The following is a 25,794-nucleotide window of genomic DNA, read 5'->3' as shown; positions in this document are numbered from 1 at the left end:
CTAATTTATTAATAAATCTTGCAAAACTGCTCTTTGGAATTCTACACTTGCTTTTTTCTAAGGCTATTTGTAATTTTCTAGCTATAAATCACTATGGACTGTCCAGATGCAATGGATAAAAGAAATTTGATCTGTTCAACGAATTTTTAATTCAAAAATATATGCTAAACTACTATTTATTGCACCTCTTATTTCTACAATTAAAAGCATACGGAGGATTGAAACAAGCTTAACATAACATTTTAAGGCTCGATACATTAACTACTAAATAGATAGAGCCTTTCGGTAATTAATCAACCTTTTGAGATGATAAGTTATTTATAGTATAGGCTTAGGGACTAAATTGATTTGAAATTGAAACTTGAGGGACTTTTATTAATAAATATAATTCATATATACTATCACATAACTAGTGAAATAATTTGGGGTCATGCCATATACATTGTAAGAATGCTTGGGGTCAACAATTTACATACATTATAAAAGTAAAACTTGCCTTTCTTTTCTCGTAAGAATTGGAGGAAACCAAATACATTGATGTTATGTTTGATTTTCTCCAATAGCTCATATCTAGTCCCAAACTACAATTTGCAAATGTATAATTGATAATGTGTGTTCAAATCATCTACGAGATATTAAAAAAAAAAAACTAATTAGATTTAAAAATCAATTTAATTTTCTTTAACATCTCATCTCCGACTTTGAACTATCTTCCAAATTGCATATCTGAATGTCAAATCCAATTCTTCTCCAACTAGAACAGCAAGTAACAGACGAAGGTACATAACCACCATTTCAAAACATAAATACAATTCAAACATTTTAAAGTCATACTCCAGTATGATGTGTGCCAATAATACAACGGTAAATACTACTTAAAACTACAAAAATATGGCAAGAGAAAGAGTCATCCTAGTATTATTTGCCTTCTTGTATGTTAATTATAATTTAACTTTCCGATGGAAGGTTGCACGTAGCACCCGATGGAGTCGGCAAAGAGCCCATAGTGTGAACCTGGACAGCAGATGTCGGTTAGTCTCCTATCTCAGTACCCATGTTTGCATAGAACCCTTGCATTGTATCCTGAGATGTCTTCATGTCAGTGAACATACCTTCCAATTTTGAAGTAAACTGATACCCACGTTCCGTTTTGAGCTTAACTATCAGACTCCTCTCTGCATCGTCAGAGATGCTTTTCACAGATTGAAGCCTCTTTGCCAAATGTTGCCTGTAATACTTTTCGAACTGGTCCTTCTCTTGAAGGCAACGGAAAAGCATCATCACCTTGTCCAGTACAATCTCAAGGTCCTCCTCACTGACCCTTTCCAGTCCCTTCCGGAGCATATCATCCACAAACAAAGATATGAACTCCGGAGACTGGGGATTCAAATTGATAAAATATTGAAATGAGGAATTCAAAGCATTCTGGAATGTCTTGTCATAGGAAAATGCCACATTGATAATCCTATCATGTTTATCCTTGACATCCAAGAGCCGCTGCACGAAGTCGACAGGATCTTTTAACCTTTCTGGATCAGTAACTAGCTGCTTACCTGTATCCCGAACGTAAGAAGTGATGACATCTCTAATTATCGAGAGTCCATTAGACACCCTTCGGAACAAATTGTACATCCTTTCCAGGTCCTCATATTTGTCATCCATGATCGTATTAACCAAGCCCGAGTTCTCCAAATGGACTAATCTATTCATATGACTTTCGATCATCTCCTTCTCCACCACATTAGTGACCTTGGCTTCACTTTTTGCATCCAAATAGTGGGAGACTCGCTCAATCTCTTCATTCAGGCATTTCTCAGCTTTCTTTCGATAATCTCCCCAATCACAGCACTCAATAAACTGTTGAGACTCACCACGATAGAAATCAGCCGAGACTTCAAGAAAAGGTTTCTCAAAATCTTCTTGGTAAACAGAACCACGTAAATCCATGAACATATTCATTATATTCCTCATCAAACCCCTGTTTATAACTTCACCGGTCCTTTCTCTCTGCACAAGCTCAAGGAGTGTATCCTGAAGCCTTGGTTGGATTTTGCTACTGTGGATAATGTTGTCCCTCCACAAATTCAAACCAAGTTCATGAATTGGGGTTTTGTGCGTACTAGGGATGAAAGTTCTGTTCATGTACATTAACATGTCTCGGATAATTTGCAATGCCTTGTTGTGGTCTGCCCATTTCCTGTTTAGCTCTTCTAGAAATAAACCTTCTTGTGCAGCCTCAATTGATTTTGCCATTTCCTTTAGATGTGATGTCATAGTCAACACAAGTCCAGAGTACAGTTTCTCTCCAAATTTGTGCAGGACCATATTGTAAGCATTCCTAAATACATAACAAAATTATGAGAAGCACAGAGCATTCAGAGGCAAAACTGATGGAAGTTAGCTAAAAAACTGTTTAATATGTCGTTGCCAATATGCCACATTTCACATTAATGTCATGATGAAAAAATTCAAATTGATTCCAGGCGGATCACACATAGACAACAAACTGTTTTTAAAAAATTAACATGAGCCCCCTGGATTCCAAGAACTGCTACGAAAGGGCAAACTAGAATAGATGAATGTTACAGACAAATACCCAGAGGTAGTGTAACGAAGGAAAAAGGTATAAGTGAATGTAAGGACCTTCTCTTTAGTAGTTTGTTCATTCTATAAAAAAAGACATAAAATGTCAAGGAACTTAGATTGCAAAGTGATACACTTAACAATTGGGACATCAAGCTTGATGTGCGTCCCATACAAAAATCCACCAAAGCTCTGAGTCTAACTTTCTTCAGTGGGCTATATGTTGAAGGAATGTAGTTCTGGTGAGACCAAACAGAATCCAGAATTTTAAAAAGAAAACAAAAGAAAAGCAGCCTTCCTTGTCTCAGCTACACCAAACAAAAATAAAGGGCGTACCCAGTGCATAGAGCTCACGCTTAGGCGGGATCTAGGGAAGGGTTGATGTACGCAGCCTTACTCCCGCAAATGGAGAGGTTGTTTCCGCGACTCGAACAAGTGACCACCAGGTCACCAAGGGGCAGCTTTACCGCTACACCAAACAAAAATGTTTTTAAAAAAAAATGATGATAGATATAGATCATCATCAACCCCCCATCACTGATCCTGGTTTTAGAAAACAGCATTTCATGTATCCTGAGTCATCGCCTTTAATTTGGAAACCTCTCAAGCTCCAAATATCTAGTAATACTAGTACATTTTAAACCCATCAACCAAAGACCAGGCATTTGAGAATGACTACACTATGGAAGCTAATATTGAAATAAGCTTCCCATTATCTATAGCAAAATGGATTATGAATTTCAAAGAAAATCCAGGAAGGAGATCATAACAATAAATGATATGTACTCTTTTCACATCTTCAGCACTTTGAGATATGGTTCCAATAATGAACTGACCCTAAAGTGTATGCTTAAAGAAAAAGAGAACAAATAAACTGCTAGGTCCCTTGTATCGTCAATTCCGCGGAAAATCACTTTTCAATTGTAAACCCTGTGTTTTGTCCTCTGTTTTCTCTTGGACTACTCAAGTGAAGAATCCTTGCTCTCAGTAGATCAGGCCCTTTACAAAACTTTTAAGAACTCGCATTCTTCGCTCGAGCACAAACTTGATGGCTTGCTCGAGCTAAGTCTTTGTGTGCGCACGCATTCTAGGCTCACCGCTCGAGCAACCAAGTTGTCGCTCTAGCAAAGATTTTTTGCTCTCAGTATTTCAGTTCCTCTGCTAAACGTCTGAGAGCTTGTTTTCTTCGCTCAAGCGCACACTTGGTGGCTTAAGCGAAGGCTCTTATGTGCATACGCGTTCTAGACTCACCTATCGAGCGACCATTCTTTTGCTCAAGCGGTTTGTGTGGCCCAGAACTGCTATACAAGGCATCTTATGTTGTTCTTTAGGGTTAGCCACTCCCACTTCCGTCTTTGCAGCCTCAAGAACACTTGAGCTTGGTGCTAGGGAGTTTTTTCATTGTTTTCCTTGATGTCATTGTGAGATTTCCATCTCATTTGGTTAGATTTGTACACATCAAGGAGTTTGTCACCATTCAACCATCAAGAGAGTTCATTGTAGAAGCACTAGTAAGACCAAGAGCGAAAATGAACTTCTATGCCAAGAGCGTCTCCATGTTTAGGCCCTTGTGCATGCATGCTTGTGTGTGTGTTTTCATGCCTTTGTTGCATCATTTTGGCCACTGTTTTGGGCCTACTTGAGAGCTGTCCGCTTCGGTTTAAGACCATTCTAGCATGTTGTTGCATGCTTGCCTTGCATGTTGTTGCATATTTGGCCTTGTTCCATGTTTGTTACATTGCATTTTGCATGTTTGACACATTGCACATTTGCATGTTTAGGTTGCATCCCATTTGGCATGTTTGGTCCCCTTAGCTTCATGTGCGTACTTGAGCCATATTACATATGTAAGCCATATTTCATACATACATTGCATTGTGTTTGGTTTGGGGCGTCAAACCAAACATGAGGATCGAGGTACGTTTGCACTTGAAGTGACGAAACGTATCTCAATCCTCGGTCGCCGACACTCTTGATCCAACATGATAGAGTGTGTAGCATTCATTCATTTTGTGCATTTATTTCACGTTGATTTGCACACTTGGCATCTTTGGCCATCATGCATCGAAATGTGTGATTGGTGGCCCGAGAGCCAAGAACCACACTCCCTTGAGTCTTAAACATGATAGGGAGGGTGGTCATGCAAACATTGCCTTGAAAATGCATTGCCATGCACTGTGTGTCCTCTACTGCTATCAAAATAGGGTTCTGCAGGAGGAAATGGCCGGTCAACTTCTTTCAGTGCCGACCGACCAACCATACTTAGCCGATGGCTTCACAAATGGTCGATGACCAGTTTCCCGTGGCCGATGGCCTCTCACAGCATCCATGAGGTGGATCAGAAGTGTTCTGAAAACTTGTATAATTTTCAGAGGTGCAAGGCAGTGCAAACAGAGGCAGCATGTGACATGGCAATGGATTTCCGGGCGAAGCCAATCCGAGCATGCATGTATCCCTCTTCCCGAGGCCTTTTACTACTTTAATAGCTTAATTAAATTGTTAATTAGTTAAGGGTTTTGTAATATTTAATTAGCTATGGTAGTTAATTATTTATTTGGTTTGTATTATTATTCGGACCCTCCGTCGAGAGGACGCATTTGTAATAAGTGTGCGTGTGTGTGTGAATGTCTTCCAACCCCACGTCTTTCTCCCTTTTATTTACTAGCTTATGATGGTTAGTTTAGGGCATGTTTCAATTAGCATACTTATGCTCGCATGTTTGCACCCATCCATCTGTCTTGCATGCACCAGGCTCGGCGCATCATACTAACTGCATTGTACTTCAATTTCAACTTGAATACATGTATTGAATTGTCGCATCTCATATGCCACTCTTAGGGTAGCCGAGCCTATCTTAGTTGCATTTTGCATGCGTTGCATTAGCCATCTTAACATGAACTAGGATCATGCATTGATTACTAACTGGTTTCTTGTTTTGGCTTGGAGTACACTGTAAGTATTTATGCTTTAGCATCTTGCATGAGTGTGAGTATTACCATGACAGCATGCTTGCCATGAGGCTACTTGCTTATGTGATATAACTACCTGAATGCCTGTGGGTGAAGGTTGGATTGTTTGAATTGGAATAATTCATTGAAATCTGTGTTTTATCCTACTTGCGAGTAGCAAGCCTCAAACCAATTTTCAAACAAACGGATATGCGATGCTTTATTCCAAATTAGGCGATCTAGTCGATACTTGTTTGTTGTGTGCATAACATAGTAATTCTAGGCTTATTAATCGGAATAAGAACACATAACATTTTCAAAACTAGATATCATGGTTAGTAGAGGCCGATCTTCAGATCGAGCGAGCGGGGGTGCTCATAGCTGACCTTCCCCAATCGTACCCAAGTTCCCGAGCCGAGGCAACTTTGGTGATGACGGACACGTGGCCTTAGGCAAATGAGTCAGGGTTTCTTAAATTCCCCAAAAATAAAATATTTAGGTGGCGACTCTGTATCTGGCAAAGCAGTCCATGTTTAGCACTTCTTTCTAAAAATCTGTTTTCCAAAACAATTTGCCGGATTTGGACTCTTTGGTGATTCATCAGTTTTGCATTGCACTTTGCGAGATCAGATTAAGAACCGTGACATTTGAGTTCGAACTGTAGAAGCACAAAGCCTGAGGGCGTGTCTACAAATGGCTATTTTTCAAAGTTCAACTTCGCAATGGCTAGTTGATTCACACCCATCTTCCAACAGGCCAAACTCATATGGGCTAAAGACAAAAGCTGACATTTATGATATGTATATCATCATTCCATCTCCTTAACAGGAAGAAGAAGATGGACTTGGCATACAAAACAAAGCACTGGGCTCTGCTATATATAAAGAGCTCTGATATGAAGTTCAAAAAGAGAGACAACAAGCAAAACATTTCCATATCATTCATCACTCACTTATTTCATCTTCTCTGAGTTCCTGAAGTGTTCTTCATTTGAGTTAATCACTCATCCTTCAGAAAATCAAACATTGAGCTTAGCCTTAAGCATATTTACCTTTGAGAGGTTTTTACACAAAATCAGTGAGCTTCATTTTTGATATCCATCTGGGAGAGATATTTATTGTAAGCTTTCTTTGATAGCAAAAATACCATTTCATCTTGTAAAAGTGTTGCAAACGCTGTGTTGTTGAAATCTTGAGAGTGATTGTGAATCACCTAGGATTTGCAAGGGTTTGGGCTTGTGAAATCTGTTTAAAATCTATGGAGGATTACTCCATGTTTATAAGGTTGCTAGCACCCCTGTGAAGCTAGAAGATAGTGAAAAATCTCAAGTGAAGCCTGAGGAGTGGATGTAGGCTTAGTTGAAGTCGAACCACTATAAATCTGTTTGTCTCCTCTTCCGTAATCTCTTTACTTTCATGCCTCTACTATTTATTGCACCTCTTATTTCTACAATTAAAAGCATACGGAGGATTGAAACAAGCTTAACATAACATTTTAAGGCTCGATACATTAACTACTAAATAGATAGAGCCTTTCGGTAATTAATCAAACTTTTGAGATGATAAGTTATTTATAGTATAGGCTTAGGGACTAAATTGATTTGAAATTGAAACTTGAGGGACTTTTATTAATAAATATAATTCATATATACTATCACATAACTAGTGAAATAATTTGGGGTCATGCCATATACATTGTAAGAATGCTTGGGGTCAACAATTTACATACATTACAAAAGTAAAACTTGCCTTTCTTTTCTCGTAAGAATTGGACGAAACCAAATACATTGATGTTATGTTTGATTTTCTCCAATATCTCATACCTAGTCCCAAACTACAATTTGCAAATGTATAATTGATAACGTGTGTTCAAATCATCTACGAGATATTAAAAAAAAAACTAATTAGATTTAAAAATCAATTTAATTTTCTTCAACATCTCATCTCCGACTTTGAACTATCTTCCAAATTGCATATCTGAATGTCAAATCCAATTCTTCTCCAACTAGAACAGCAAGTAACAGACGAAGGTACATAACCACCATTTCAAAACATAAATACAATTCAAACATTTTAAAGTCATACTCCAGTATGATGTGTGCCAATAATACAAGGGTAAATACTACTTAAAACTACAAAAATATGGCAAGAGAAAGAGTCATCCTAGTATTATTTGCCTTCTTGTATGTTAATTATAATTTAACTTTCCGATGGAAAGGTTGCACGTAGCACCCGATGGAGTCGGCAAAGAGCCCATAGTGTGAACCTGGACAGCAGATGTCGGTTAGTCTCCTATCTCAGTACCTATGTTTGCATAGAACCCTTGCATTGTATCCTGAGATGTCTTCATGTCAGTGAACATACCTTCCAATTTTGAAGTAAACTGATACCCACATTCCGTTTTGAGCTTAACTATCAGACTCCTCTCTGCATCGTCAGAGATGGTTTTCACAGATTGAAGCCTCTTTGCCAAATGTTGCCTGTAATACTTTTCGAACTGGTCCTTCTCTTGAAGGCAACGAAAAAGCATCATCACCTTGTCCAGTACAATCTCAAGGTCCTCCTCACTGACCCTTTCCAGTCCCTTCCGGAGCATATCATCCACAAACAAAGATATGAACTCCGGAGACTGGGGATTCAAATTGATAAAATATTGAAATGAGGAATTCAAAGCATTCTGGAATGTCTTGTCATTGGAAAATGCCACACTGATATGTTTATCCTTGACATCCAAGAGCCGCTGCACGAAGTCTACAGGATCTTTTAACCTTTCTGGATCAGTAACTAGCTGCTTACCTGTATCCCGAATGTAAGAAATGATGACATCTCTAATTATCGAGAGTCCATTAGACACCCTTTGGAACAAGTTGTACATTCTTTCCAGGTCCTCATATTTGTCATCCATGATCATATTAACCAAGCCCGAGTTCTCCAAATGGACTAATCTATTCATATGACTTTCGATCATCTCCTTCTCCACCACATTAGTGACCTTGGCTTCACTTTTTGCTTCCAAATAGTGGGAGACTCGCTCAATCTCTTCATTCAGGCATTTCTCAGCTTTCTTTAGATAATCTCCACAATCACAGCACTCAATAAACTGTTGAGACTCACCACGATAGAAATCAGCCGAGACTTCAAGAAAAGGTTTCTCAAAATCTTCTTGGTAAACAGAACCACCTAAATCCATGAACATATTTATTATATTCCTCATCAAACCCCTGTTTATAACTTCACCGGTCCTTTCTCTCTGCACAAGCTCAAGGAGTGTATCCTGAAGCCTTGGTTGGATTTTGCTACTGTGGATAATGTTGTCCCTCCACAAATTCAAACCAAGTTCATGAATTGGGGTTTTGTGTGTACTAGGGATGAAAGTTCTGTCCATTTACATTAACATGTCTCGGATAATTTGCAATGCCTTGTTGTGGTCTGCCCATTTCCTGTTTAGCTCTTCTAGAAATAAACCTTCTTGTGCAGCCTCATTTGATTTTGCCATTTCCTTTAGATGTGATGTCATAGTCAACACAAGTCCAGAGTACAGTTTCTCTTCAAATTTGTGCAGGACCATATTGTGAGCATTCCTAAATACATAACAAAATTATGAGAAGCACAGAGCATTCAGAGGCAAAACTGATGGAAGTTAGCTAAAAAACTGTTTAATATGTCGTTGCCAATATGCAACATTTCACATTAATGTCATGATGAAAAAATTCAAATTGATTCCAGGCGGATCATGCATAGACAACAAACTGTTTTTAAAAAATTAACATGAGCCCCCTGGCTTCCAAGAACTGCTACGAAAGGGCAAACTAGAATAGATGAATGTTACAGACAAATACCCAGAGGTAGTTTAACAAAGGAAAAAGGTATAAGTGAATGTAAGGACCTTCTCTTTAGTAGTTTGTTCATTCTATAAAAAAGACATAAAATGTCAAGGAGCTTAAGGATTGCAATGTGATACACTTAACAATTGGGACATCAAGCTTGATGTGCGTCTCATACAAAAATCCACCTAAGCTCTGAGTCTAACTTTCTTCAGTGGGCTATATGTTGAAGGAATGTAGTTCTGGTAAGACCAAACTGAATCCAGAATTTTAAAAAGAAAACAAAAGAAAAGCAGCCTTACTTGTCTCAGCTACACCAAACAAAAATAAAGGGTGTACCCAGTGCACGAAGCTCCCGCTTAAGCAGGATCTGGGGAAGGGTTGATGTACGCAGCTTTACTCCCGCAAATGGAGAGGCTGTTTCCGCGACTCGAACAAGTGACCACCAGGTCACCAAGGGGCAGCTTTACCGCTACACCAAACAAAAATGTTTAAAAAAAAAATGATGACAGATATAGATCATCATCAACCCCCCATCACTGATCCTGGTTTTAGAAAAACAGCATTTCATGTACCCTGAGTCATCGCCTTTAATTTGGAAACCTCTCAAGATCCAAATATCTAGTAATACTAGTACATTTTAAACCCATCAACCAAAGACCAGGCATTTGAGAATGACTACACTATGGAAGCTAATATTGAAATAAACTTCCCATTATCTATAGCAAAATGGATTATGAATTCAATCTTCAAAGAAAATCCAGGAAGGAGATCATAACAATAAATGATATGTACTCTTTTCACATCTTCAGCACTTTGAGATACGGTTCCAATAATGAACTGACCCTAAAGTGTATGTTTAAAGAAAGAGAGAACAGATAACCTGTTAGGTCCCTTGTGTTGTCAATTCCGCGGAAAATCACTTTTCAATTGTAAACCCTGTGTTTTGTCCTCTGTTTTCCCTTGGACTGCTCAAGCGACCAAGTCATCGCTCGAGCGAAGAATCCTTGCTCTCAGTAGATCAGGACCTTTACAAAACTTTTGAGAACTCGCATTCTTCGCTCGAGCGCACACTTGGTGGCTTGCTCGAGCTAAGTTTCTGTGTGCGCACGCATTCTAGGCTCACCGCTCCAGCGACCAAGTTATCGCTCGAGCAAAGATTTCTTGCTCTCAGTATTTCAGTTCCTCTGCCAAACGTCTAAGAGCTCGTTTTCTTCACTCAAACGCACACTTGGTGGCTCAAGCGAAGGCTCTTATGTGCGCACGCATTCTAGACTCACCTATCGAGCGACCATTCCTTTGCTCAAGCGGTCTGTGCGGCCTAGAACTGCTATACAAGGCATCTTATGTTGTTCTTTAGGGTTAGCCACTCCCACTTCTTTCTTTTCAACCTCAAGAACACTTGCGCTTGGTGCTAGGGAGTTTTTTCATTGTTTCCCTTGATGTCATTGTGAGATTTCCATCTTATTTGGTTAGATTTGTACACATCAAGGAGTTTGTCACCATTCAACCATCAAGAGAGTTCATTGTGGAAGCACTAGTAAGACCAAGAGCGAAAATGAACTTCTATGCCAAGAGCGTCTCCGAGAAGTTGAGCTTGGATGCCTTGAAGGAGTTCAAAGCAGCTCGTAGCTGTGGATTCAACTAGGGTGTTATGGAATCAACACCGTACTAATCAATCCTAAGACGAAGGCATAGGTGGAAGCGTCACAAAGAGTGGAAGACATTACTAGAGTGAGTTGGGTAATTGTTTGTACTCATGTAATTTCATTATCTTCATAGTGGATTGTTTAGTAGCCTTTGGCCCGTGATTTTTATCACAATTGGAAGTGCTCTAATTATAGTTTTTCTACGTTAAATCTCTTGTGTTGATTTATCTATTGAGAAACAACAATCTAAATCACTTTCGTACAAACTAGATGATTTAGATTGTTAGTTTTGTGTGTTTGGGATTTATTGCAATTTAATCTATATTGAATCACGAATCACTTAGGTTTTTTCAATTGATATCAGAGCAGGTCACTCGTTCTTTGATTATTTTCAAAGCTATAGGAGTGATTTTGTGTGATTTGTATTTATAGATTCAATTCGCGAAGGTAACTCAACCCATAGACCTCCTTTACTTGACAGAATAAACTACTCATATTGGAAAGCTCATATGAGGGCATTTTTAAAATCTATTGATGATAAAGTTTGGCATTCTGTTATCTACGGGTGGAGTGAACCGGGTTTTGATTGTTGAAGGTGTTGAAATTCCCAAACTAATTGATAAATGGGATACAATTGATTATCAAAACTCGAGGTAGAACGGTAAAGGTCTCAATTCCCTCTTTTGCTCCATCGCCCCGAAAGAGTTCCGTTGTATTTGTACTTGTGAGGTAGCAAAAGAGGCTTGGGATATTCTTGAAACGATTCACGAGGGTACCACTTCTATTAAAAGATCAAAACTTCAACATCTCACCTCAACTTTTGAAACCCTTTTTATGCGTGAGGATGAAACATTTGATGTATTTTTCGCAAAACTTCAACGTCTCACCTCAACTGTATTTTTCTCAAATTTGTTTCAAAACCCGAGAAAAAGATAATGAGAGGACAGGGAGTGAAATGTTATGAATGCCAAGGGTTTGGGCATATGACTCTCGAATGTCCTTCTAAGAAAAACAAAAAGAAAGTATACACCATGACTTGGGATGCTGAGAGTGAATCTGAGCAAGAGGCCGATGAAGCAGACTCCAGAGAAGATGGTAAGGGAACCTTCATGGCATTTTATTCTAGTGTTCCTCAATCTACTCCAAGGCTCGTTCAGTTCGCAAGAGGTGCCAACCTCCATCGTGCTCCTACTTTTGATGGGAGTAACTATTTATTCTGGAAATGTAGAATGAGGGTGTTCCTCAGAGCTTGGGATCCAGAAGGTTGCGAACAATTGAAGAAATATTGAAGCTCCATTTGTGATTGATCCAATCACAAATCAAAAATCCATCAAGCCTATAGAAGAGTGGAGGGAAAGTGAGAGTTGATATGGAAAGTAGTGAACGTGCCTTAAACATCTTCAGGGAAGCTCTTTCTGAAGAAGAAGAACAATGCATCTCTCACTACGTTAATGCTAAAGATGCTTGGGATGTGTTAATGCAAGTCCATGAAAGAGCAGAATCATCATCACAAGCATCTGTTTCCTTTCGACGTCATGTTCTACTCGCTCAGCTGGATGGACTCAAGGAAGGAGAAAATCAAAAGGGAGGATGTTGTTTCATCGGTGAATGATGCGGCTAGTGATGAATCTTCTGCGAGTGAAGATCAAATAGATGGTGAAGAGCTCCAACAAGCATATGAAAACTTGTACACGGAATCTCTTAACTTGTCTAAGTTAAACAACAAACTCACTATCAAACTCAAAGCCTGTGAAAGTGAGAACGTCAAATTAAAGAAAGAGGTCTCCGAGATAAGGAATGATGCTATCAAGATCTCTAGTGATCGCCAAGCCCTCGCTGCAAAACTATTGGTGTGCGAGACCGAGAGAAATGAACTTCAGAAAATTTATGTAATCTATGAAGAAAAGATTGAAATTCTTGAGATGTCTCAAGCAACTTTGGAGGAACTTATCAAAAAAAACGAAGAACTCAAAAGTGCAAAGGCGAAAATTGATCTATGGAACAAAGGATCAAAGATGTTGGAAGATATCATTGGGTCTCAACAAATGAGTTCAGACAAATGCGGGATCGGCTATGGTGGTAATCAACCGCAACATGGAAGTGCCTCTTCATCTCATGACAAAAGGACTCAAGGAAAGGGAAAAGGAAAGGTGCAACTTGTTGACAATTTTCAACATCAACCCAAAGTTGGTATGAATTGTGAAAATGAGGTATAGAGCCCTTTTTTTTTTTTTTTTTTGTCATCATTGTGGTAGATATGGTCACATTCGTCCTTATTGTTTTGAGTTGTTTGATAGGGTGTCTTAAAGATGTAGAAGAAATCCTAACACCACGTGGGTCAGGAGACAACCCTACATGTCAAGGCGGAATACCACGGCTCACAATGGTACTCTCAATGCCAAGACATCACCCAAGAATCTTGATGATCCCTCTCTAGTCAAGACTAGAAGAGTGTGGGTGAGAAAAAGTGACCTATCTTGTTTTGTTGTTCACACTGCTTATAAAGCGCGTGCCTCGCGCATGTGGTAGCTTGATAGTGGTTGTTCTCGTCATATGTCCGGTGACAAGTCCTACTTCACATCTCTTGAAAATTATGAAGGAGGAATTGTTACATTTGGAGATGGTAGCACCTCTAAAGTCATTGGTAAGGGCTCTATAAGTGCTCCTGGTCTACCTAAATTGGACAGTGTGTTGCTTGTTGATGGTCTTAAGGCTAATCTTTTGGGCATTAGTCAAATGCGTGACACACACCACGAGGTATTATTTTCAAAAGATAAATGCGAGATTTTGGACAAAAATGGAAATACCATTTTGCATAGTGTGCGCACATCTGACAATTGTTATGGTATTGTCACAACCAGTGATCTTACTTGTCATTCTACCACCATAAGCAATCTTAACTTGTGGCATCAACGGTTAGGTCACATAAATTTCAAAGACCTAACTAAGATCGCCAATAAGGAACTTGTACGAGGAGTGCCAAAATTGAGTAAGTCTTTGAATCACATGTGCGGGCCATGCCAATTGGGCAAACAAACTCGTGCCCCGCACAAAAAGGTGAATAGCTTGATAACCAAGTGTCCACTTGAGCTGGTTCATATGGATCGTATGGGTCCCACTCGCACTGAGAGCATTAGAGATAAAAGATACATTTTTCTAGCTGTTGATGATTTTACTCACCTTACTTGGGTTAATTTTTTACGTGAAAAATCTAATACTTATGATGCTTTCAAGTCATTGGTCCTAAAGATCCAAAATGAACATGGGGATACCATTGGGCGTATCATTAGAATCCGAACTAATCATAATTGCGAGTTTGAAAATAGTTCTTTTTTGAATTTTTGTGATATGCATAGCATCAAACATGAATTTTCTACTCCTATTACCCCATAGCAAAATGGTGTTATAGAGAGGAAAAACCGTGTGGTTCAAGAAATAGCTAGAGTTATGCTTTTGAACAAGAAAATTCCTCTCAATTTTTGGGCTGAAGCCTTCAATACAGCGGTTTATGTTGTAAATCATGTGTATTTAAGGCCCGATACTTTGCAAACTCCTTATGAGCTGTGGAAAGGGTTGAAACCTAATAATGTGAAATACTTCAAAACTTTTGGGGGTAAATGTTACATTTTCAAATATAGAGAGCCTTTAGGAAAATTTGACTCCCGTAGTGATGAGGGTATATTTCTAGGGTATTCAACTACAAGTAGAGCCTTTCGTGTTTACAATCTTCGCACTTTATCTATAATGGAATCTATCAATGTGGTTGTAGATGACACAGGTTCTCCGACAGCATCTCTACATGAGGAGGAAAAAGGTAATCCTCAAGCACATAATGTGGCTACTTCAAACCAAGAGGAAACTCAAGGTAAAGCTCAAGAGGATGAACAAGCACTGCATCATTTGTCAAGTCCAAATACAAACACTCAAGGAGGTTCAACCATGACCAATCCATCCTCCTCATCTCCTATCTTGTTGCCATCATCAAGGGTAAAGCTGAATCATCCTATTCAACAAGTGATAGGGACACTAATCAAATAAAAACCCAAAGGCAAATTCGGGAGAAGGTATCACATGTGTGTTATGTTTCTATAATTGAACCTAAAAACATAAAAGAGGCCCTACATGATGATTGTTGGGCTAATGCTATGCATGAAGAATTGAGTCAATTTGAACGTAACAAAGTTTGGACTCTTGTACCTAGACCAAATTATGTTAATGTGATAGGTACCAAATGGATTTTTAAGAATAATCTGATGAAAATGGTATTGTCATTAGGAATGAGACTAGGTTGGTTGCTCAAGGCTACACGCAAGTTGAGGGGGTTGACTATGATAAGATGTTTTCCCCTGTTGCACGTCTCGAATCGATTCGTATCTTACCTGATGTTGCTTGTTTTCTTGGATTTAAAATGTTCTAAATGGATGTAAAAAGTGCTTTTCTAAATGGATGGTTGAAGGAGGAAGCCTATGTTAAGCAACCAAAGGGTTTCGAGGACCCTAAATTTTTGAATCACGTCGACAAGTTAGACAAGGCTTTGTATGGACTGAAACAAGCCCCTTGTGCTTGGTATAATAGATTGACCTCTTTTCTTGTTGACAGTGGTGTAGCCAAGAATTCCGTTCAGTGGGTTCATTTAGCAAAGCATCATCAATGTCATTATATCATATTTTTAGTTCTACATAACCAAACAACATTAACATTCATATGATACTTTGTAAATTTCATATGTTCCCAATTACATTGACAAAAGTAATCCAAAATAATGTTAATTTAAAATAAGTGTAGAATGCATTCTGCACAACACAAAGGAACATCACAAAACTATAAACTCCAAAATCTCAAACCCCCCCCCCCTCCACCCCAAAAAAAAAAAAAAAACCCTAGTCGTTGTTCTTGTCAAATCCCAAATATTGACAAAAACTCATCAACACAATTGAATCATACACAGAGAAACGTCTTGAGTAAAAGAAATATGACCCTAGTGGTGCCACATTCAAATACCAAAGGACATTGTGATTATTGTTCCAAATGATTATCAATGTCGGAATTAGGATTGGAACCAAGAAGAATAAATAAACGGTGGGTTTGTTTGTAGAGTGCTAAACTTTCTGAATAAAGTTTGATTTTGTTTGTATATGTATAGTGAGAGTGAGTTTTTTTTTCTTGGGCCCAATGAGTGGGGTCAATATGTAAAGTTTTCATAATGTTTTTTTTTTCTTTTGATAGGCCCCCTAGGTTCATTGTGTAAATAGTCAACAAATTTAGATAAAAATTACATGTACTCTGAAAAAAATTTGAAACTCAGTGGTGTCAATTGACACCACTGTTATAAGCATAGCTCCGCCTCTGCTTGTTGACAATGATTTTAAAAGAGTTATCGTGTACAAGACCTTATTTGTTAAACATACTAAGTCACACATTCTTGTTGCTCAAATTTATGTTGATGACATTGTGTTTGGATCCACATTTGAATCGCTTGTTATATATTTTTTGGATTGCATGACACGTGAATTTGAAATGAGCATGATGGGCAAGTTGTCTTTCTTTTTGGGTCTTCAAATTAAACAAATGTCATCTGGTATGTTCGTGTCTCAGACTAAGTATGCAAAGAATCTTATGTCTAAGTTTGGTCTTGAGTCTGCTAAACCTGCACATTTCCCGATGAGCACAACCCTTCATCTGTTTAAAGACTCCTCTGGCACTGATGTTGATTCTACTCTTTATACGAGCATGATAGGAAGTCTTTTGTATCTCACAGCAAGTCAACCTGATATTGCTTTTAGTGTTGGTGCATGTGCCCGCTATCAAGCTAGTCCTAAAGAGTCTCATCTTTTAGCTGTCAAGCGCATTGTCAAATATGTGAGTGGGACTTTGGGGTATGGGATCTGGTTTTCTTCCGACACCACAACCGAAATTTCCGACTTTTCTGATGTGCTGATGATCGCAAAAGCACATCTAGGGGTTGTTTTTATCTTGGCAACAACTTGGTCGCATGGCATAGCAAAAAGCAAAATGACATCTCTCTTTCGACTGTCGAGGCGGAATACATTGATACGGGGAGTTGTTGTACTCAAATGATTTGGATGAAGCAAATGCTTCATGATTATGGTTTAGACCAGCACACACTCACCCTTTTCTGTGATAACACCAATGCCATCCACATTTCCCACAATCCCGTTCAACATTCTCCCACCAAATATATTGACATTCGTCACCATTTTATCCGAGAGTTAGTTGAGAAGGGTCTTGCTATTCTTGAACATGTCACTACTGATCATCAGAGAGCTGACATTTTTACAAAACCTCTTGATCTTCTTAGGTTTGATTTCCTTAGAAAGACCATAGGTGTGGTTCTCATTGAATAGAATGTCTCCTACTACTTGAGTGGATGTGGGTATGTTGATCTTTTGTGTGCTTGGATGCTATAATCTCATAATCATTGATGCTTGTCTTCTTTGCACACAGATTTATTTGAACATCCCTCATTTTGTATGCAAGGCTCTATATCTGCTTGTTTTTCTAATCATGATGAATATACATGCCTATTTGCCTCATGAACTCATTCTGTACACATCCTTGAGTTAAGCATGTGCAGGGATTTCCGTATAAGTGATCATAGTTCTCTATGGACTTCTAGCTTGGGGTCTTGTGCATTTCTCGTGAAATTGACCTTTGCCAGCATATCTTGGGTGATGTTGAGTCTCTTAACCACCATCCATCTTATTGCACTTCCATGGCTTTCCCCTTTGTTCTAATGATCTCAAGGCTACCTCAGAGGCACCAACCAAGATTTCATTATATATTTCAATTATTCTTTGGTTTGGATTCCATACTCTGAGCGTAAAAGCTGCCGGTGAGTGCCCTCGAAAAAATGATTTCCTTGCTTGAGGGGGAGCTTCTGTACTTACTCAACAAATACCCCTTGATCACTAGTGGTTTGACTTTTCTCAGTTCTGCTCAGACCTTCTTACCGGAGGACCAGCCATCAGATCACTATTAGGATTAACCCTAGCGGGTGTGGACATTCAAGGATTGCACACATACATACCTTCAGATGACATTTCATGTTTGCACTTGAGCTGTGTCTTCATGTATTGCCAAATGTTTGGTTTGCAAAAATCTCACCTTGCCTGCTAATGATTTCATGTTCACATTATCTATTTTGCAAGTTTGACGATCTCATGATGTGTGATTATCTCATCTTAGTATCACATTAGTGCTATCTCTATTTTGGATGCTCATGTAGGTGTGTTTGAGGTGAATGAGAGCCACTCTGTTTTGTTCACACCGCTCAAGCGATGGTTGTTGCGCTCGAGTAGTCTATCTTTGTTTCCAGCAGTCTTACAGGTGGTTCAAAGTATTGAGAGGCACATTTGTGCGCTCGAGTGGTGGATTATTGGCTCGAGCGATGTCACGCGTGTTTGAGTGTTCGCTCGAGCAACAAAGTGTTCGCTTGAGCGGTTCACTCTGGTTTATATAGTTCAATTCGACTTCTCTCTCTTCTATTTTTCCTCTAAATTTCTTTTTCTCCCTTCTCTCTCCTAGGGCACTGTTTCCCCTCCATTCCGCTATCTCTCTCTCCTCGTTCTCCCTGTGCTTCACCCTCATTTGTGTTTTTCTTCACACTCAGGTATGGTCTTTGTCACGACCCCATTCCGCCCCTAGTAGAATGGTGCCGTGATGGCCAGTAATTCGAGATTACCGAAGGCCAACTTTCAAGATTCACACATAATCAAAGTATTACATATGGGGGCCTACATGTGCGGAAGCAATATATACAAATCTAATTAGTCCATAAGAGTTGTGCATAAGTCAAATGAAATGGCATACATCTTTACATAGCTTTACATATTGGATACAATAAAATGAAATACAAAATACATCTTGACCAAAAGGCTTCTCAAGCCATCATATACAAAACACAATGAATTGCAAGCTAAGAAGCATGATCTTCAAGATGCTACAAAATGCGAGTCCAAAATAAGTTGCAAAGCACTTCTAGGCATCATCGCCGTCCTGCTCATCACCTACATATATATAGAGAGGGTGAGCTTGGATACTCAGTGAATGGTTCAAGTAATAAAGGGTTTGCATGAATAATATCCGAGATCTTTATCAAAGCGATACACATTATATCATGCACAAAATCAATGACAAAACAAGTTCATCTAACAAGTCTTTCAAGCTTCATCAATCAAAGTCTTTCAAGGCTTTCAAGTTTCAAGGGGTGACGTTTTCAAAGGTTGTGTTACAAATGCTTATAGTCCCCTAGCGCGTACGGACTTTCAAAGGTTGTGCTACAAATGCTTATAGTGCCTTAGCACGTACGAACTTTCAAAGGTTGTGCTACAAATGCTTATAGTCCCCTAGCACGTACGGACTTTCAAAGGTTGTGCTACAAATGCTTATAATCCCCTAGCACATACGGACTTTCAAAGGTTGTGCTACAAATGCTTATAGTCCCCTAGCACGTACGGACTTTCAAAGGTTGTTATCCAAAACAAGACTAACACTTGATACACAAAATGGGGATAATCATTCATGCTTAACAACTACTTTTCAAAACAAAGCAAAGCTTCATCAAAACTTTATAACATAGCTTTATTAAAAATACGACTCACATATTTCTTCAACGTCGGGGTCAAGCAGGAGTCCAAGTCCTACAAACACATGGCAAAGTCTATTGAAGGCACTTTCAAAAAAGCTTTACATGAATGCAAATTATCTCGGCATTCCTTCAAAACTAAGTCGAACCGAAACAAAACACTGTTTCTCATCTCAGGAAAACATAATAGGCACTATCCAGGTCTTGGCCGAGGTCCCACACCTCCCTTGCCGAGGTGTGGCCCCCGATGGCCACATTCAAGGAAATGAAGTCGGGAAAATCTAGGTTTCCCTTTCTTGAAGAACATGAACATGAAGAACATGGATGCAAAGATCATAACTTATCATTACCAAATCTGAGATTTCATGCTATGAATTCAAAATCATGGACCTGGATACCCATACTCGAAGATCTTATGAAGACAAACACAAAAATATGAATCTTGATGCAAGCTTTCGGATCAAACAAGGCTTTTTATTCAAGAACACATAAATGACACTTTCTCTTTCTAAAACTAAACTTTAAATCGATGCATGGCTTACAAATCGTGCTCGATCATGCAATGCAGCTAGATGAACAATAAGAACAACAAGAGTAGATTAAGATTCTAACCTCAAAACACGAATCAAACGGTTTGAACTCTAACGAGCAAGCTTGGAAATCTATTCCTTCTCTAAGAACTCCTTCTCCCTCTTCTAGAGCTTCTCTCTCCTCAAGAACAAAGACATACAAAAAATGATCCATATCTCTCTCTGCCGGCTGATTTAACACTCAGCTCGGACACGTGGCATCAGCTGGTTGGCTCTACTCAAAAAGGTGACTGAGCGAAAAAACAAGACCATGACAAAGTGTGTTCAACAAGCAAGATGGCATAGGCACTCCAACAGGTAATGATCTCGGCTAAGAACAAGGCATCGGCAAGTAGGGGAACAATGATCTCGGCTAGGAAGGACAACACTTGACCTAGCTGTGCCACACCTTGGCCTAGATGTACCACACCTCGGCCTAGGTCGTACCACTCCAGGACAAGATCACTTAGGTGCAAAGGTAACATCTCGGCTTAGATAATACACATCTCGGCCTTGGTGATGAACACCTCGGCCTAGATAATGACATCTCGGCCAATATGTCAGGGCGAGGGTGGAGGTCAAACAAAGTGGTTCCAAGATGGTTCTAAGCATAAGGTGACCTCGGCTTGGATTAACCTAGGCTAACCACACACACACCGAACAAGGAACAAAGCATGCAAGTAACACTCATGCAAGACAAATTAAGGTTTTACAAATGCAACATATCAAAACAAGATCATGTAATATATGCAAGCATGGCTAGAGCAAGGTAAGGGTTGTTATATCCTACCCTCCTTAAAGAAGTTTGGTCCCCAAACTTAAGTTACCTTGCTCTACAAATAACTCCGGATGACGGATTTTCACTTCTTCTTCCTTTTCCCATGCGGCCTCCTTGCCATAATGCTCCTTCCATTCAACCTTTACCATCGGTATCGACTTGTTTCTCAACTGTCTCACTTGTCTGTCAATAATTCTCATCGGCTTCTCCTCGTAGCCTAAATCTTCATTAACCATAATCTAGGAATAATCAATTGCATGCAGTGGATCCCGAATATACTTCCTCAACATCGAAATATGTAACACATTGTGAATTTGACTTAGTTCTGGTGGCAAAGCCAGTATATAGGCAGCTGGGTTAACTTTCTCAAGTATTTCAAACGGCCCGATGTAACGAGGTGCTAGCTTACCTTTCTTTCCAAATCTGGAAATTCCTTTCATTGGTGAAACCTTCAGGAATACATGATCCCCAACTTCAAATTCTAACTCTCTTCTTCTTTGGTCGGCATAGCTCTTTTGTCGACTTTGAGCAGTTTTGATCCTTTGTCGAATGAGTTTAATCTTCTCGGTTGTGACTTGAACTAGCTCGAGGCCAATCAAAGCTTTATCTCCCACTTCAGTCCAACATATCGGCGATTTGCACTTCCTTCCATACAAAGCCTCGTACGGCGCCATGCCAATGCTAGCTTGATAACTGTTGTTGTAAGCGAATTCTACTAACGGTAGATGTACGTCCTAACTTCCCTTGAAATCTAACACACATAGTCTGAGCATATCTTCGAGTGTCTGAATCGTTCTCTCTGTTTGTCCATCGGTCTGGGGATGAAAAGATGTGCTAAACTTCAACTCGATTCCCAAAGCTCTTTGTAAACTCTGCCAAAGTCTAGAAACAAACTTCGGATCTCAGTCTGACACAATGGACATTGGCACTCCATGAAGTCTCACAATCTCATTCATATACAATACAGCAAGTCGGTCAGCATTGAATATGGTTTGAATAGGTAAGAAGTGTGCTAACTTTGTTAATCTGTCAACAATAACCCAAATTGAATCCATGCCTTTTTGTGTCCTCGGCAAACCAACCACAAAGTCCATGGAGATGTGTTCCCATTTCCACTCAAGAATCGACAAAGGTCGAAGTAGCCCTACTGGCCTCTGGTGTTCTGCTTTCACTTGTTGACAATGTAAGCACTGAGATACGAACTCGGCTATTTCTCTTTTCATATTCGGCCACCAAAAAGTTTGTTTCACATCTTGATACATCTTGGTGTTCCCTGGATGAACAGCAAATCTGGAACCATGAGATTCCTGCAGAATCTTCCTTTCCAACTCTGGAATGGCGGCCACGCACAGTCTTCCTTCAAACTTAAGTACCTGATCTTCAATAGTGTACCCTGACCTCGGCCTAGTGACAACCTCATCGGCAACTTTCTTGAAGAATTCGTCTTCTATTTATCTGGCCTTCACTTCCTCTATAACGGTCGGTTCCACTGAAATCATGGTTAAGCATGCCAAACTTCCAACTGATTTTCTGCTCAATGCATCGGCTACTAAGTTTTCTTTACCTGGGAAATACTGAATTTGCATGTCGTAGTCTTTCAATAACTCAAGACATCTTCTCTGCCTCAAGTTTAATTCCTTTTGAGTGAATAAGTACTTTAAACTCTGATGGTCTGTGAAAACTTGACAAGAAGCCCCATACAAGTGATGTCGCCAAATCTTCAAAGTAAACACCACGGCTGCTAGTTCTTGATCATGGGTAGGATAATTCTTTTCGTGAGGTTTCAACTGACAAGATGCGTACGCTATAACCTTACCGCCTTGCATTAATACACAACCCAAATCCTTATGTGAAGCATCACTATAGATCTGAAATTCCTCATTACCTGATGGTAGGACAAGAACTGGTGCTGTGACCAACCTCGTCTTTAATCCTTGGAAAGCTAACTCTCTATCATCGGTCCATTCATACGCCGTTCCCTTCTTAGTTAGTTGTGTCAACGGAATTGCAATCCTTGAGAAATCCTTCACGAACTTCCTATAATAACCTACCAAACCCAGAAAACTACGAACCTTGGACACATTGGTCGGCGTCGGCCAATTCACAACGGCTTCAATCTTGCTGGGATCAACTGAGATGCCCTCCTCATTAATTACATGCCCCAAAAATGAAATGCTGGCAAGCTAGAACTCACATTTGCTCAACTTAGCATACAACTTTCTGTCTCTCAAGATTTGTAGGGCAAGTCTCCGATGATTCTCGTGCTCATTTGTACTCTTTGAATAGATCAATATGTCGTCAATAAAAACAACCACGAACTCATCTAGATACGGCTTAAAGACTCTGTTCATCAAATCCATGAATACTGCAGGCACATTAGTCGCTCCAAAAGGCATTACCAGGAATTCATAGTGACCATATCTTGTCCGAAAAGCAGTCTTCTCAACGTCCTTGGCTTTAACCTTAAGCTGATGGTAGCCCGACCTAAGGTCAATTTTTGAAAAGACTCGTGCTCCTTGTAGTTGATCAAGTAAATCATCAATTCTAGGCAACGAGTACTTATTCTTAATGGTCACCTTGTTAAGCTCTCTGTAATCAATGCAAAGGTGAAGTGTGCCATCCTTCTTCTTAACAAATAGAACGGGTGCTCCCTATGGTGAAGTGCTCGGCCTAATGAATCCCTTATCCAACAATTCTTGTAATTGTAGTTTCAGTTCCTTAAGTTCAGCTGGGGCCATTCTACAGGGTGTTTTGGAGATAGGTTGCGTTCCCGACATGATGTCAACGGAAAATTCTATTTCTCTATCAACCAAGTGGCCAGGCAAGTCATTTGGAAAGACGTCGGGGAATTCTCTAACCACGGGGATGTCGGCTAACTCAACTTTTCCATTCAAATTACTTAATATGCTACACAGATATCCATGGCACCCCTTTTGGATCAACTTATAGGCTTTCATGGATGAGATCAAGTAAGGTGGGGATACTACTCCCTCACCCTGGAAAATAACCTCGGCTTGGTTTGGGGATTTCAGTGTGACGCTCTTAGAAATGCAATTTATGGATGCATGATTTGCTATTAACCAATCCATTTCCAAAATGACATCAAAGTGAGTTATGTTCAACGGCATCAAATCAACTAATAATTCTACATCCTCAATCACAACAACACACGCCCTATAAATGGATGCAACAATCATAGTTCTCCCAGTTGGAGTAGACACATATAACACATAAGGGGTTCTTGTTCTCTATTTAACTTCTCGGTAAATTTAACAGATTCGAATGAATGTGTAGAGCCCGAATCAATCAATATGTATGCATCTTGGGAACAGATTGGGAGTATACCTGACACGACTGTCTCAGCATTCTGAGTGTCTCCTGGTGCTAATGCAAAAACTCTGCCCTGCCTCGTCTGGGGCCTCCCGATGTTATTTCTCTGTGCAGAGCCCGAGGAATTCCCATTCTTCTTATCATCATCAGTCCTTGCCTTCAGACAGTCTTTCACGCGATGACCCATTTCGCCACATTCGAAACAGGCTCCTGATACCCAACGGCAAACTCCAGAATGCGGTTTCCCACAACTTCCACACGTCGGCTTAGCATTACCTTCCTGGTTCGAGTTGCTGGAGCTGCCCACATTCGCTTTCTTCTTGGTGTTAAACGGAACTTGGCGAGTGTCATAGTTCTGTCTCTTCCTCTGGCTCTCTCCTGAATTCTGGTATCGGTTCAAATTAGCTTCTGCAAGGATGGCCTTATCCAATACTCCGGCGTAGGTCAGCATGTTAAGCATGTTAACTCGGTCTTGTATCGGCCCACGAAGCCCGCTTTCGAACTTCCTGGCTTTTCTATATTCATCATCGACCATGTGAGGCGCATATCTCACCAGCTCGGTAAAGGCATGGTCATATTCTGCCACTGTCTTGTTGCGTTGTGTCAGAGTCTGGAACTCTGTGGTCTTGCGATCTTGGACACTAAGGGAAAAATGCTTGTTGTAGAACAATTCTAAAAATCTAGCCCAAGTCAAACCTGGGTTACCTTCCCTAGTCATCATCCACCATCTTCGTGCGTCGTCGTCCAACGTGAATGTTGCTAATGACACATTTTGGGCGTTGGTGCTGGGAAAAATCTCAAATAACTTCTCTATTTCCAAAACCCATGCTTCGGCTTTCATCGGTTCAATACCCCCACAGAATCTCGGTGGTTTCATTTTCTTAAACTCTCGAATCAGGGCTATGGTGCCGTCCCCATATAAAGCTTGTTGTGGAGGCACTTGTGGCGCTGGAGGAGGTGGTGGTGGAACAGCATGTCGGCCGTTTGTCTACTCGGCCTGGGTGGAAGTAGTACAAGTGTCTTGTGGCCTAGGTTATCTCAACTCATGGACCAAACCTTCGACCAATCTCTCTAATCTATCCAATCTGTCTTCAGGATAATCTCGGCCAACTGGTGGTCTACCCCTCTTCACGATGCTAAGAGTATGCAAAATGTGACTTTAAAACAGAACAATCAAATAATATGCATGCAAATAACGGATAGTCACGCCGAGATGATGCACACATTGTCAAGTAGCAAGCATTATGATGCAATCCTAACATCAATTCTAAGGGAAAATCCTATGCTCTTTAGGACTCGAAGTGTGTGAGTAGCGTACTATAAGGAACTCGCGCTCTGATACCAATCTGTCGCGACCCTATTCCGCCCCTAGTAGAATGGTGCCGTGATGACCAGTAATCCGAGATTACCGAAGGCCAACTTTCAAGATTCACACACAATCAGAGTATTACATATGGGGGCCTACATGTGCGGAAGCAATATATACAAATTTAACTAGTCCATAAAAGC

The 25,794-nt window shown here is 39.9% G+C and overlaps 1 protein-coding gene and 1 pseudogene across 2 annotated transcripts in view; both read right to left on the bottom strand.

Annotated features, from left to right (window-relative positions):
* Positions 1 to 694: 694 nt before the first annotated feature.
* LOC114257677 (cullin-3A) overlaps positions 695 to 25,794 on the bottom strand; it is a 31,356-nt gene continuing 6,256 nt past the window's right edge. Inside the window, exon 2 of the mRNA XM_028197454.2 lies at positions 695 to 2,338. Coding sequence (XP_028053255.2) covers positions 1,033 to 2,338 — 1,306 coding nt within the window. The 3' untranslated portion in view covers positions 695 to 1,032. The remainder of the gene's footprint in view (positions 2,339 to 25,794) is intronic.
* On the bottom strand, positions 7,476 to 11,923 carry LOC145795079 (cullin-3A pseudogene; annotated as a pseudogene). The gene has a single exon (XR_014335266.1). The product of XR_014335266.1 is annotated as a cullin-3A pseudogene (transcript).

This window comes from Camellia sinensis, chromosome 7 (assembly GCF_055761805.1).
Source record: "Camellia sinensis isolate YWXY chromosome 7, ASM5576180v1, whole genome shotgun sequence".
Lineage (NCBI taxonomy): Eukaryota > Viridiplantae > Streptophyta > Magnoliopsida > Ericales > Theaceae > Camellia > Camellia sinensis.
This window is presented reverse-complemented; position numbering and strand designations above follow the sequence as displayed.